Below are 12,511 nucleotides of genomic sequence, written 5' to 3' on the forward strand. Positions count from 1 at the left end.
AATAGCCTCACTACTTCAAAGCATGGCTGCTTGCTACCTAGGGGAATCTTTGGTTGGTCAGCTTCAATAGTACAGAATAGAATCGCTGCTTCAAAGCCTGGTCATCTTCTACCAAGGTTAATCCTATGTTGGTCTGGTTGAATTGCACTGAATAGCCTTGCAGCTTCAGTGTCTGGCTGTGTTATACCTAGGGGAATCCTTGTTTGGCGAGCTTGAGTAACACCCTCAATCAAAGAGCCACTTTGAAGCCTGGCTAATTCCTTTGTAGGGGAATTCTTGTTTGGCCAGCTTGAATTGCACTGAATAGTCTTGCAGCTTAAAAGCCTGGTCACTTACTACATAGGGCATCCTTGCTAGTCCAGGTTGAATGGGATGGAGTAGCCTCGTGGCTTCAAAGCCTGGGGGTTTTCTACCTAGGGTAAATCTTGGTTGGCCAGGATAAACAGCACTGAATAGCCTTGCCGATTTCTACCTTGTGGAATCCTTGGTTGGCCAGGTTGAATAGTAATTAATAGTCTCGGTAGCATTTAATGGCTTTGCAGCTTCAAAACCTGGCTGCTTCCTCCCTGGGGGAATCTTTTGTTGGGAGGTGTTAGCTGGCCTTGATTGTTTCCTTTCTGAGACTTACAATTTCCCTGTTTTCAGCGTGTTGCTCTTAATTTACTGTCATGATGTTAGAGATTATATTGTTCTGTATTATTATACCAAAGTAATTATTACATATTATATTTATAATATTATATTATCTGCTTAGAATTGGATTATATGAGGCCCCTTCTACACAACTGTATAAAATCCACAATGAACTGGATTATATGACAGTGTGGACTCAAGATAACCCAGTTCAAAGCAGATACTGTGGATTATGTGCCTTGGCATTTTGGATTATATAGCTGGGTGGAAGGGCCTTGAATCTACACTGCCATATAATCCAGTTCAAATCAGATAATCTGTATTTTCTAGGCAGTGTGGATGGAGGCGCCATTTTTGCTGAGGGAGTTGCTAGGATACGAGGGGGGTGCTAAAGGCAGCAGGGCCTACCTTTCTGACTGGCAGTTAGGAGAAGAAAGGCTCTTCCTCATCCTCTGTAATTTGGACTATTTTTCTAGGGTTTTTTTTTTTGTTCGAAATACATATTTTGGATGACTATGTCTTTTGTGGCCAAATTTGGTGTTATTTGGTTCAGTGGTTTTGTTGTTTACTCCATAGTAAAACCGCACATTACATTTTTATATATATAGATGACATGAGCCTCTTTTCTTCATATTTATTTCTAGTTACCTTCCTTCCCTTTCCTGGGTTTTAGAGTGGATGCTGTTTTGATTGGCAGTGAATTTTTTTGTTTGTGTTTTGCTTCATACTCAGGAACAGATTGCAGTGGTAAATCATTAGAATGTTATTCATGGGGTTTTACAACCCACATTGTGTCTCCTTTTCTCAATCTATTACTGGGTTTTGTTTAGCAGTGCCTACCACCTTTCAGGCTAAAGACAAAAAAACCCAGTATATGGTATAAATCAGTATAAATGCAGTATAAATTACAAAGTGCAACAGATCAAAGGGAAAGCCAGATGAAATACACAATTGAATTGAATATCCTGAAATACATGGCTAAATAAAAAAGTCACTTTTATTGCAGTGAAGAGACACATAGTGCCAGTCAAGCATTACTAGGAAAATATTCTAGAACTAGAATACCACAAATTAGGGCTTTACTTACCTCACTTATCTCCAGATTCACAGAAGGGCTTCTGATAAGGGCATTGATTAGAGGTGGCAGTTCTTCAGCTATTCTGGTCTCAAACCCTTTCTGCTTTCAGAGGTGGAAATGATTCCTAGAATTGGAAGGGACTAGGTATCTCTGCAGTTCTAAAATAGGCAAGATAAGCTTCACACACGTTGGCCTCAGAATAGCATGTGTGCCCTAAGTTCCAGTAGCTGAACTTTCTGAGTTACCTTCATCTGTAATTGCAGTATTCTAAACTTTGTGAGCTCCTTTCAAGGACTGTCTTATCTACAATCCTAGTAATGCAATTGGTTTGTTGCCAGTATGTTAATTATTGTCCTCAGGCTGTCTCTATATATTAGATACTGCAGCTGACACATCAAGCTCAGGTACTTATTTCATTTGAACTTACAGAGACAGGGCTAAATCTCACGGCATCCTCAAATTGTAGACCTTCTGTTTAAGAAGAGCACTAAACTAGTCAAAAGAGATTATCAGACACCTCAATCTGTAAACATCTCTTCTGTCACTCTGGATTCAGTTTATAAGTCCCATTAGCTCTGTTATTCAACCTGAGTACCAGTTCAATACTTCAGAGCATTATCTGCATTGAAAAAAAAAAGGGGGGGGGGGGTGGGAGGATCAGAATTGGATGTGCTAATTCTAGTCCAGTTTTCCACATAAGTTTTGTGGGCAGCGAAACAGGCTTATAGGTGACACCATAGCATAACTGGCATGGAATATATGGTAGTAATTTCTTTAAAAAAATATCTGGCCCACATGTAATTTCTCAAGTCATTTTGTAGTCATATATATATTTAGAAGAATTATTAGCTTTTAAATTTTAAATGTCTTGCCATATATCATAGAGATTTCCCCAGTCTGTTTTACGCCCCAGAGAGTTTTTACTTTTACGTTGAAATCAGGAAGTAAATGTAAAGAGCATTGCAGACATTTTAGAGTATTTTAAAAAATTGGAAGATATGCACACTGTGGGAAATGTCTCTTTAAGATCTAGTTAGGGGACAGGTAGTTGCCCACACAAATATAGCTTAATGGGCAGATGTGAAAGTCAAAATAAAAACAAATAAGATGGGAAGACGAGAGAGAAAAGGTAGGAGACCTCCCCTTTTCCTTCTCAAGCTGAAATAAGCAGTGTTATGTTCTGAGAATTTTTTTGTGTGGTGGTAGTTGCCTATGTGCTGTCACTTTTTTTTTAAATAGTGCTCAAGCACAACTGTCTAGAATCAACCTTAAAATCAGAAAGTCAACCATTGAAATGTGGTGCCCAGATTCTATCCAAAAACTTGGTGATACACATGGATGTACGTTGTTGTCAAGTCTAAAATCTTCATTGCTTACAGTAAACGAAATTGGCTGACATGCTCCTGGCCTTCCATTAATTGCATTTCCTGAGTTTTTACATAGTGGTGCTTCCTTGATGGCTATTGCAGATCAGTTGAAGTTTTAAAATCCTGTGAGTCACAAATATATGACTTCCAAGAGCAGTTTGCATGGCTATTCTATAATTATCTGAACTGGGACTATTACATAATGAATTATATTTGCTAATTCTTATTTCATAGAATCATAAAGTTGGAAGTGACCACATGGGCCATCTAGTCAAACTCCCTGCCATGCAGGAAAGGGAACTTTATTCTTTTTGCTTTGTTTCAGTGTAATCATGTTGGATGAAGCCCATGAAAGAACCTTATATACAGACATTGCCATTGGTTTGCTAAAAAAGGTCAGAATTTCCTAATAGATTTTTGTTTTGTCTCTCTTCCTCTGACATTTGGGAAAGATAAGCATTGAATTGCAATGTCTAGTAGCTGAAATCAGTAAATATTGCTATTAGACAGTATGTAGCTATGATATTTGTGCCTTTGATTATTCGTATATTTGATTAAATGTCCCTAGGAATCTCTACATCCTCCAGTGTGATTTTTTGGTCAGTTTCTTTCAGTCATCTTGGAGGACCTAGAGGTTCTTAAAGACAACATCTTTCTAAGAATTTCTATGCCCTCTAGTATGATCCTATGGTCAGCTTCCAGCAGAAGTCAACAATAAAGTCATGCTAAGACCTACACGTTCTTAAAGAGGTGTTTTCTCCATTAATTTTTTAGTAGTTGCTTTATTTGTTTTTCACTCTCACAGGGGTCTTGTGCCCCTAACCCCAGTAAATTTGGAGGGCTGACTGTAAAAAAGTTTTAAATGGAAATAGAAAAAAAATCTGTCCTTTGACTATAGTTGGTAGTTTGCAAGGCCTCAAGATAAACAGTTGTTGGATTTGTTTCATGAAACATGTTTAGGGATTCTCTTGCGATCTGTTTAATACTTCAGTACTGTTTAATAATCAGGGAAAGATAAATCAACAGTGAAAAGCAGTTTTAGTGATATCCCACTTTTCTAATCTGGTTTATACTGGATGAATTCTTTCTCCTTTTCTCAGACATAGATGAGTGGATCACCCTTCGTACATATACCCATATTTTGAATTGCTTCATAAGTCCCTTCAGGGAGAGAGGGCGAATTAAAAATAAGCTGCTATTATTATTATTATTATTATTATTATTAATTTTGTATTTTACACAAATTATACAATCAATTATGAGCAAGTTTTATATTTTCCTCTATTGTATTTCACAGGTTCAAAAGAAACGAGGAGATCTTCGTCTAATTGTAGCATCGGCTACACTCGATGCAGAGGTAGTGCTGATAGATTTGATTTAAGCAATGCTCAAAGGGGTGCTTAATTTCATGTATAAAAATGAAACAACTGTCATTCTTGTTTGGTCTTGTACTTTTATGAGTATAGTGGCCTATTCCCAGTTTTCAGTTACAGAAGTGCAGTTTACTGGGAACATGTGCTGTCCAGACCCAAGTCTCATGCCAAAGGCTGATAACACCACGTTACAAAATTTGAATTTTTTCCTGCTTCTGGTTTGAAAGTGTTGTTTTTGTTTAATTGTGTGTTACTTACTTTAAAAGTTGTTGTTATACTCCAGGATCTTTTTTTTTTGTGGCCACCACAAACTAAGTTGAAATGGTTGAGATTCAATGAGATATTTGTTGAAAAGCTATAACAAAATGTGTTGCAGGATGTCCTGCAAAAATAATGTTTTTGCAGTTTAATAAACCTTTTCCATGTTTTTATGATAGAACTACTTAGAAAATGACATTTATAACTTAGGAATAAAAATAGTGTTACATAATGTAATTATTGCTCTTAATGCTAGCTTTGTTGTTAATTATTGCTCATATGTGTTCATAGATAGATAGATAGATATCAATTCCTATTGCAGTACCTTTGGAAAAAATTGTTAACTATTTGTTGTTGTTTCTTGATCTTATGAGCAAGTTTCTATCTTGGGTTTACCAAAAATAAAGCATTTGTTCAATAAATGTCTCCTGTTAAATCAAATAAACACAAATACTAATATTAATAGTAATTAGTAGCAGAATTAGTAATCATACTTGTAAAACAACTCAAGGTCTCTGTACAAACATGCTAAATGCCTACTGCTTTTGAAAATGTGTTGCTAAGATTAAAATCTCATTTTTCAGAAAATAACTAATATCCATAGCTTAAATCCAGTTGTTGGATCCATTAAATTTAGGTGTTAGACCTGTTAAATTAATGAAAGCCAACACATTGATCTGTCGTATCAGTGGATCTGCTCTAGTTGGAAATCTTGGATTTAGATTCAGGTTGATATTTTAAAGTGGCCTCAGACTCCCAATCTTCTGTACATCTGCTTCCTTTCGGTGATGGTGGTACTGATTTGCTATCTTTATCCTAGAAATTTAGGGATTTCTTTAACCAAAATGAGACCAGTGACCCAAGCAAAGATACCAGCATGATCCTAACTGTGGAAGGACGAACATTTCCAGTGGATGTCTTCTACATTCAGAGGTCTGTTCCTGTTTAATGCTTGTAAGTGGTGGCTGGAGGAACATGTAACTTTGCTACCCACTTGTAAACCAAGTTTGGGTGGGAAGGGAGCATAAGTATTATTATTTATTTATGTTTTTCTTTTAAAGGAATGTTTCACATGGGCTTCGATACCAACACGTAAAGGATGTAATCCTAAGTCTGTTTTCCAATTGAATGTGTCTTTCTCCTATTTTGTGAGCAACAGGCGCAGACTTCAGTGGAGGAGGGCTTCGGGAACCTTCCCCCGTCCCCTTCTGCACCGGCCAGCTGGAGCAGACTTCAGACGAGTGCTACGGGGACTCGGTGGAATCTTCATGCTTTTCCTCCCCTGGAATCTTAGTCCTCCCCTTCCCCCTCCACAGAAGGGATATGGGCAAACCTGGCAGCACCTTCATGCCCTCTCTCCTCCTCCACAAAAGGAGATGGACAGGTCCGATGGCAGAAGTGGGCTTGTTTTTTTATCCCCGCACACACAGTGCTTACTTTTGCCCTTGTGCTGAACAAGGAAATGTGGGTGTCATAGGTGGATAACCATATGCTTATGAATCATGTCCCTTTGTGTTCTTTCAACCTCCTCAGTACTTTTACATGAGAAGTAACTGAGGAGTGTTTAGATAATTGTGATAAAATATTCTGAAAGAATAGCCACATTAGGTCTTGTGGCTCTTCAAACTAAAAAAATTGTTATGGTATTGGCTAGGTTAGTGCCTCTTTGAATAAATGCAGGAAATGGTATGTTATGTATGTATGGGTACAGTAAAATAATTATTTGTTTGAAGTGACTGACTGTTATGACTGCATTGGTGTAGGTTTTCTACCACCTCAAAGGATTCATTTGCAAGTCTATGATAGAAAACTAGGACAGCTGGTTTATTCTACTAGAGTTCTATTTTAAAAAATGGGCTTGAAACCGTTGCATATAGGAATCACGCACACAGGTATTTTTACATCAGTACTGGCCTTCTGATACCAGCTTCAGGAAATACATTAAAAACCACTTGATTATTGTATTCATTGTGTGCACATTGGATAGTATAAACGAGAATCACAAGAAAAGCATTGTGTTTAAGGTTTTATTGAAGTATTATAACTGTGATGGTCAGAAATGTAAGAATCATTTTATTATCCAGTCATTGCGTGCTAAACATCCTTATGTGATCCAGTCCATAATTTTATTTACATTTCTGAAAATAGTGGTCTTGTTTATGGTCTATGTCAAGACAGCATTTCACAATTGTATAGTTTTTAATTGTTTCTGTGGAAATACTACATTTTAAACCACATGTCCCTTAATATGTTATATAAAAATCTATTGAAACATGTTTGTGAAATCTGTATCTTTGTGTAAAAGAGGTATTAAAAGAATTTGTAAGAACATGAAAGGAAGAAGCAAAATAACAGGATGATTTTGAAGCATTCAAGAAGGATCCGCTTCCTGTAATTTGTTGCTAATCTTGTAACATAGTTATAATCTTACAAGGATGTGATTTATTTACGTTATTTATAGAAGCCAGCTATATGTATTGGGATTTTTTCTTTGGTGACAAGAGGAAGACAAGTATAGGTACTTGTTTTTAAGATGTTTGCATATCCTTTCTCCCAACAGTCCTGTTCCAGATTATGTGAAATCAACTGTGGAAACTGTCATGAAAATTCATCAGACAGAAGGTGATGGGGATATTCTGGCATTTTTAACAGGCCAGGTAGACGCAACAGAAATGTTTGTCCTGTTAACTGTTACTTTGGTGTAAGGCATTGGTATAAATCCTGTGTAACACTAGCACAGAAGTGGACACGGGTCTGCATGAAGACCAATTTTGGTTTTAAAAAGTTAACCCCCCCCCCCCCCCCAAAAAAAAAAAAAAGGTCTACTTGCCACTCTGGAAAATTGATGCTTTTGACATTATGCAGTTTATGGAACCCTGAAACTTGTTTAAAGAGTGAATTGCCACCACTGAGAGCTTCTAAGATGAAGAATTCACCTATGTTTTGCGGAGTCACAAAAGCAGCAAAGGGGCGCTGTAATCTTGAGGGTACTCCTTGCTCATTTCTGTGCTAGTCAGATGAAAATCCCCACTATTGTATGCACTGAATTAGGCTAATACTCGAATGATTGTGCAACAAGTTTGACTTTCTTATATGTTAATTTCATCTGGTGTAATCCTTTCCACTCACTAATGTTCTAATATTTGGCATGTTTGATCAGGTGCTTCTGCACTTAAGCTTGAGTTTCGAATAATCAAAGTAGTGACATGTGAAATGCAGGAATCATGCTTTCCCGGTCATTCTTGTCTAGCAACATGTGTTTTTCTATCTGGAATGTAAAATGAGGAAATTTTAGCATAAGAATATTATGCTAAAATATTCTTATTTTATGATTGTTCTGATCAGAGCTGCACTAGAGAGCATGTCAAATCCTAAAAACGCAAACCTGAGAAATATACAGTAAAATACCTTGGCCAACATAGAATATCCATGATAATACTTGTATATTAGTACTTTATGCCAAATACTTAATTTGAGTGATGTCTCCTATCCAAATCCAGACATATTTAATCAAGATCTGTCAAAAAAGTTTGTAATAATGTAACATTCTGGGGATCCAATACGCCCAAATTCCTATTAACTTTTCAATACCGTTGAAGCTTTCAGTTGCAAACAACCCAGAATGTTCCTCCAAAGTCCCTCTTGATTAAATGAAATAGCTTGTGTGATCTTCCAAAATGAATAAAGTTAGAATAATTAAACATATGAGAAGGCATTTTACTAGAAGTACATCAAAAAGGCCAAGATGTCTGAATAGCAGTCTAGCCAGAAACAAGAATAAAAGTACGGATGATTTAGATTTATGCTCCAGGCATCTATTTGTTGTGTTTGAAGCAGACATTTTATAACTCAAGATTCAGGTACTGATTATTGCACAATCTTCTGTTGTGCCATCTTCTTGTTGTGAAGTTGGCATTGGAATGGGGAAAAGTTAATTTTCTGCCTAATTTCCATTTTTAGCGCTCAGCTTTTTTTAAAAAAAGATAATAAAACCAGAAGAAAAGCTAACGAGTCAATTCGGTGTTGTCTATGAGCATAATTTAATCCCTGTGATACAGCCTTGAACTAAATTTATTTTGATCTTTCATTTATCTTGATGCCTTTTTAGGAGGAAGTTGAAACTGTTGTTTCAATGCTGATAGAACAAGCACGGATTCTTGCTCGCACAGGGATGAAGAAACACCTACGTGTTCTTCCTATGTATGCTGGGCTGCCTGCTTCTGAACAGATGAAGGTTTTTGAGCGAGTATCTCATAATGTTAGAAAGGTAAAGCCACTTCCATTGTTGTTGTCATTAATGTAGTTTCATTGGACATCATGCTTGTGTTCTGACTGACTGTATGTATGAATGTACTGTATGTATGAATGTTTAATGGCAATGTATTTGGTAAATGACCCTATAGAGGGTTTTTAAGGAGATTTTCTCTTCATATCAGTTTTTTGCAGTGGTGTGAATGTTGGGCTAGAATTTTGCCAGACCAGGGTTCAAATCTCAGTTTAACCATGGAAACTCACTGGATGACCTTGGGGAAGTCACCCTCAGAGGAAGAAAATAAAATAGCTCTTCTGAAAACCATATGTTAGGTTCGCCTTAGTTTCACCATAGTCAGAGATCACTTAAAGGTATACCACAACAACCTCTCCATACTGTCAACCTCTCCATACTGTTCCTGTCATTCTATTTGACAGTTACAGCAATTTTGTTTCCTTTTATGTTGTTCAGAGGTACTCATCTACTACACCACTCTCCTAGAAATGCTGAATGTGTAAAAGATAGCTTGACTGCTGTGGGTAATAGGATGCTGGACTAGATAAACATTTGGTTTGACCCAACATGAATCTGGTTATGTAGTTAAAATTGAAAATTGTCCCCTATGATACCCCCACAAATGTATTTATAGCTATTTTTGTTTTCTTTTATCTTTTAAAAATATTGGAATGTTATGCACTTTTGTTTTAAACATTATAGCAAAAATCTGCCCTCAATTAAACTGAATGAGAACAGTTTAAAAATAAAAAAACAGCAGTTTGTATTCCTGTCTGACAATGAAGTTGCTCATGCTTCCAGTAAATTACATGTGGACTCAATTTTGCAGCATTGTTTCCAGATTATAGTTGGCTCTCTGTATCTATGAATTCTGTATCAACTGTATCAGCAATGTACAACCTTTTTAAAAATCCCCAAAACAAAACTTGATTTTGTCATTTTATACAAGGGATATCATTTTACTAAGCCATTGTATATAGTGGGATTTGAACATCCATGTATTTTGGTATCCATGATGGGATCCTAGAACAAAACCTCAGTGGATACCAGGGGCCCACTGTAGTGCTTACTGACCTTCCCTCAGAGGTGTTTTATGCATGTTTTGAATGATATGTATAATTTAATAACTTATTAACTAAGATATGGGGATGTAGTGAAGACTTAGTGAAATTACTTTGATTTTTTTAGTGTATCATTCTTGCCAGTTACCAGGCGGTATGAATTTGTGACCATGATTGTTCTAATTTTACATCCTACTTTTTAAAAGTTGTGTTCTTTGCAACAATTCTTTTCTTTAATGGAACTCATTGGAAAAGCATTATTGGATGTTTTCTCAAGCTTAGTAATCACTGCATACAGTGAGCTCAAAACAGACTGGTTTTCTATGGATATTTCAGGTCATAGTGGCTACTAATATTGCAGAAACATCTATCACAATCAATGGCATTTCATTTGTGATTGACTGTGGCTTTGTGAAGCTCCGTGCGTATAACCCAAAAACAGCAATTGAATGCCTTGTGGTTGTACCAGTATCAAAAGCCTCGGCTAATCAGAGGGCGGGTCGTGCAGGCCGGAACCATTCAGGAAAATGCTACAGACTTTACACAGGTGAGGATGTGCTCTTTTGCTGGTGGTAGTACGCTTAAAAATTATGTGGGTGTCTTTGGGGCAATTAAAAAGTATCATCCTCTCTTAATAAGATTTATGTAATAGATATGCTGTTATTTAAAAATATTATTATAGGTTTATAGGTTTTGTAATATGTTTTTAATAAAGTAAACACATTTTATAGTGCAGTTCTTATTGAGTATATTATATTTTGTGTATATCTTTCAAAATTTAAGGCTCTGCATATTTTGCAAAATTTCATATATAGGACAAATAATTATATCTTATGACTTGTGTATAGAGTTAATAAGTGTATAAGGAAGCAATTTCTGGGAATTTGGTCATCTAAGTATTAACAATCTAAGTGTAAATATTAGATAAAGAAAGGGAGAGTAGTCAAATTACAAAAAAAATTGAACACCGGAAAAGTGTCATTAATTGGTACTATTATCCTTAATCATGCCAAGTACTACATGATACAATCACCTGACACTGACTAGCCAGAATAATGATGAGCAGCTAAAGGGTTGCATGATTGGTTAAAGAGTGGCCTCATACAAAAATATAACCTCATTTCCAGTTCGATAATGGCTGACCTGGAACAAAGGGATTATTACAAACCCTGTCTTATTGGTTGAGTATGAAAGATGAGTAGAGCTTGTCAGCAAACAGACTGATAACAGACAACCAGTCAACAGTAACTCTCAGTAGGGGAATGTGTAGATAAACAGAAATTTGAGATACTATATAATCCAATGTTAGACTCGAAAAGGTAAGTAGTCTTTTAAATAGCTTACCTGCTATGCCATTTCTAATTGAAGTCCATACTTCATAGAGTTGATTATATCTGCTCAGATACTCACTGTACAGCATTCTACAATTCCTTACAAAGTATATAGGCTCTAAGATGTTTCATTCCTTACATACAAAAGTATGATAGGAATGCACCTAACTGTAAAGACTATTTATCCTTGAGAGTTTGTGTGGATGTGGGGGAGTATGAGAGAGAGAGAGTGAGAGAAGAGAGGAACATCCTAAAAGATTTACCAAGCTGTCTGCCTTATTCTCCCATATTAAATATCCTAAAATTCAAACCCTTTAGATCGCTCAAGGGAATTGTTAATGTTGGTCTTCCTATCTGGATAGTACAGTTGCCTTCTGTTTGTGGGTTTCAGGATTTAAGCCATACTTCATTAACCAAACTGTTTTTCTGTGCAGATGGTAGATTCCTTTCCTTGTTTTTCATTCCTGTGCTCTGCCAAACACCCTGGATCACCTTTGCAGTCAACTCAACAAAGTGCCCAACCCCTTCATGATTCAATTTCTACAAAATTATCTTGGAGATGTCTTGTGACCACCCTACTAAATAAAATTGTATCACTTCAAATGCTTCTTTGTTTTTGCATGAACTTTTTTGTTCTTTATAGTAGAATGAATGCATATAGCTTTAATGGATCGATGGCTTAATAGTTTTATTCACTCTTAACAGAAGAAGATTTTGAGAAGTTGCCACAATCCACCATTCCTGAGATGCAGCGCAGTAACCTAGCACCAGTCATCTTGCAGCTCAAAGCTTTAGGAATTGACAATGTGCTGAGGTTCCCCTTCCTTTCAGTAAGTACGAGACTCTTGTTTAACTGTTTATCTTGTATAGTTTGGTTTCCATATTCTTCCACAGTACAAGCCACATTTCAAGGACGTCAAAAGTTGTTCTTCTTTTATTTGGCCACCTACATAGCATTCTCTTCTATGTTAAACAACACAGATAAAGAGACACTTGCATTTAATTGCTTTCCATAACTCAACAGGAATCCTGTATGGGTGAATGCATACAGGTAGAAGAGATGGATTTTTGTTTTCTGACTTCTAGAAAGATCACATTTCTTTTTGAAAAGGTATTAGGTGAAATATAATTTGGCACAATGGG

General features: G+C 36.4%; 1 protein-coding gene across 4 annotated transcripts in view; it reads left to right on the plus strand.

Moving 5' to 3' along the window:
• The window catches only part of dhx35 (DEAH-box helicase 35), a 51,267-nt gene that overhangs the window by 17,012 nt on the left and 21,744 nt on the right, over positions 1-12,511 (plus strand). For 2 of the 4 annotated variants that reach the window (XM_062978855.1, XM_008110056.3), the window contains exons 7-14: positions 3,404-3,473; positions 4,376-4,435; positions 5,530-5,642; positions 5,869-6,093; positions 7,270-7,366; positions 8,818-8,976; positions 10,374-10,584; positions 12,074-12,198. In XM_062978855.1, the coding sequence (XP_062834925.1) occupies positions 3,404-3,473; positions 4,376-4,435; positions 5,530-5,642; positions 5,869-6,093; positions 7,270-7,366; positions 8,818-8,976; positions 10,374-10,584; positions 12,074-12,198 (1,060 nt within the window). The remainder of the gene's footprint in view (positions 1-3,403; positions 3,474-4,375; positions 4,436-5,529; positions 5,643-5,868; positions 6,094-7,269; positions 7,367-8,817; positions 8,977-10,373; positions 10,585-12,073; positions 12,199-12,511) is intronic. The other 2 variants (XM_062978856.1, XM_003220592.4) reach the window with 1 other exon arrangement.

Source organism: Anolis carolinensis, chromosome 4, assembly GCF_035594765.1.
Source record: "Anolis carolinensis isolate JA03-04 chromosome 4, rAnoCar3.1.pri, whole genome shotgun sequence".
Classification (NCBI taxonomy): Eukaryota; Metazoa; Chordata; class Lepidosauria; order Squamata; family Dactyloidae; genus Anolis; species Anolis carolinensis.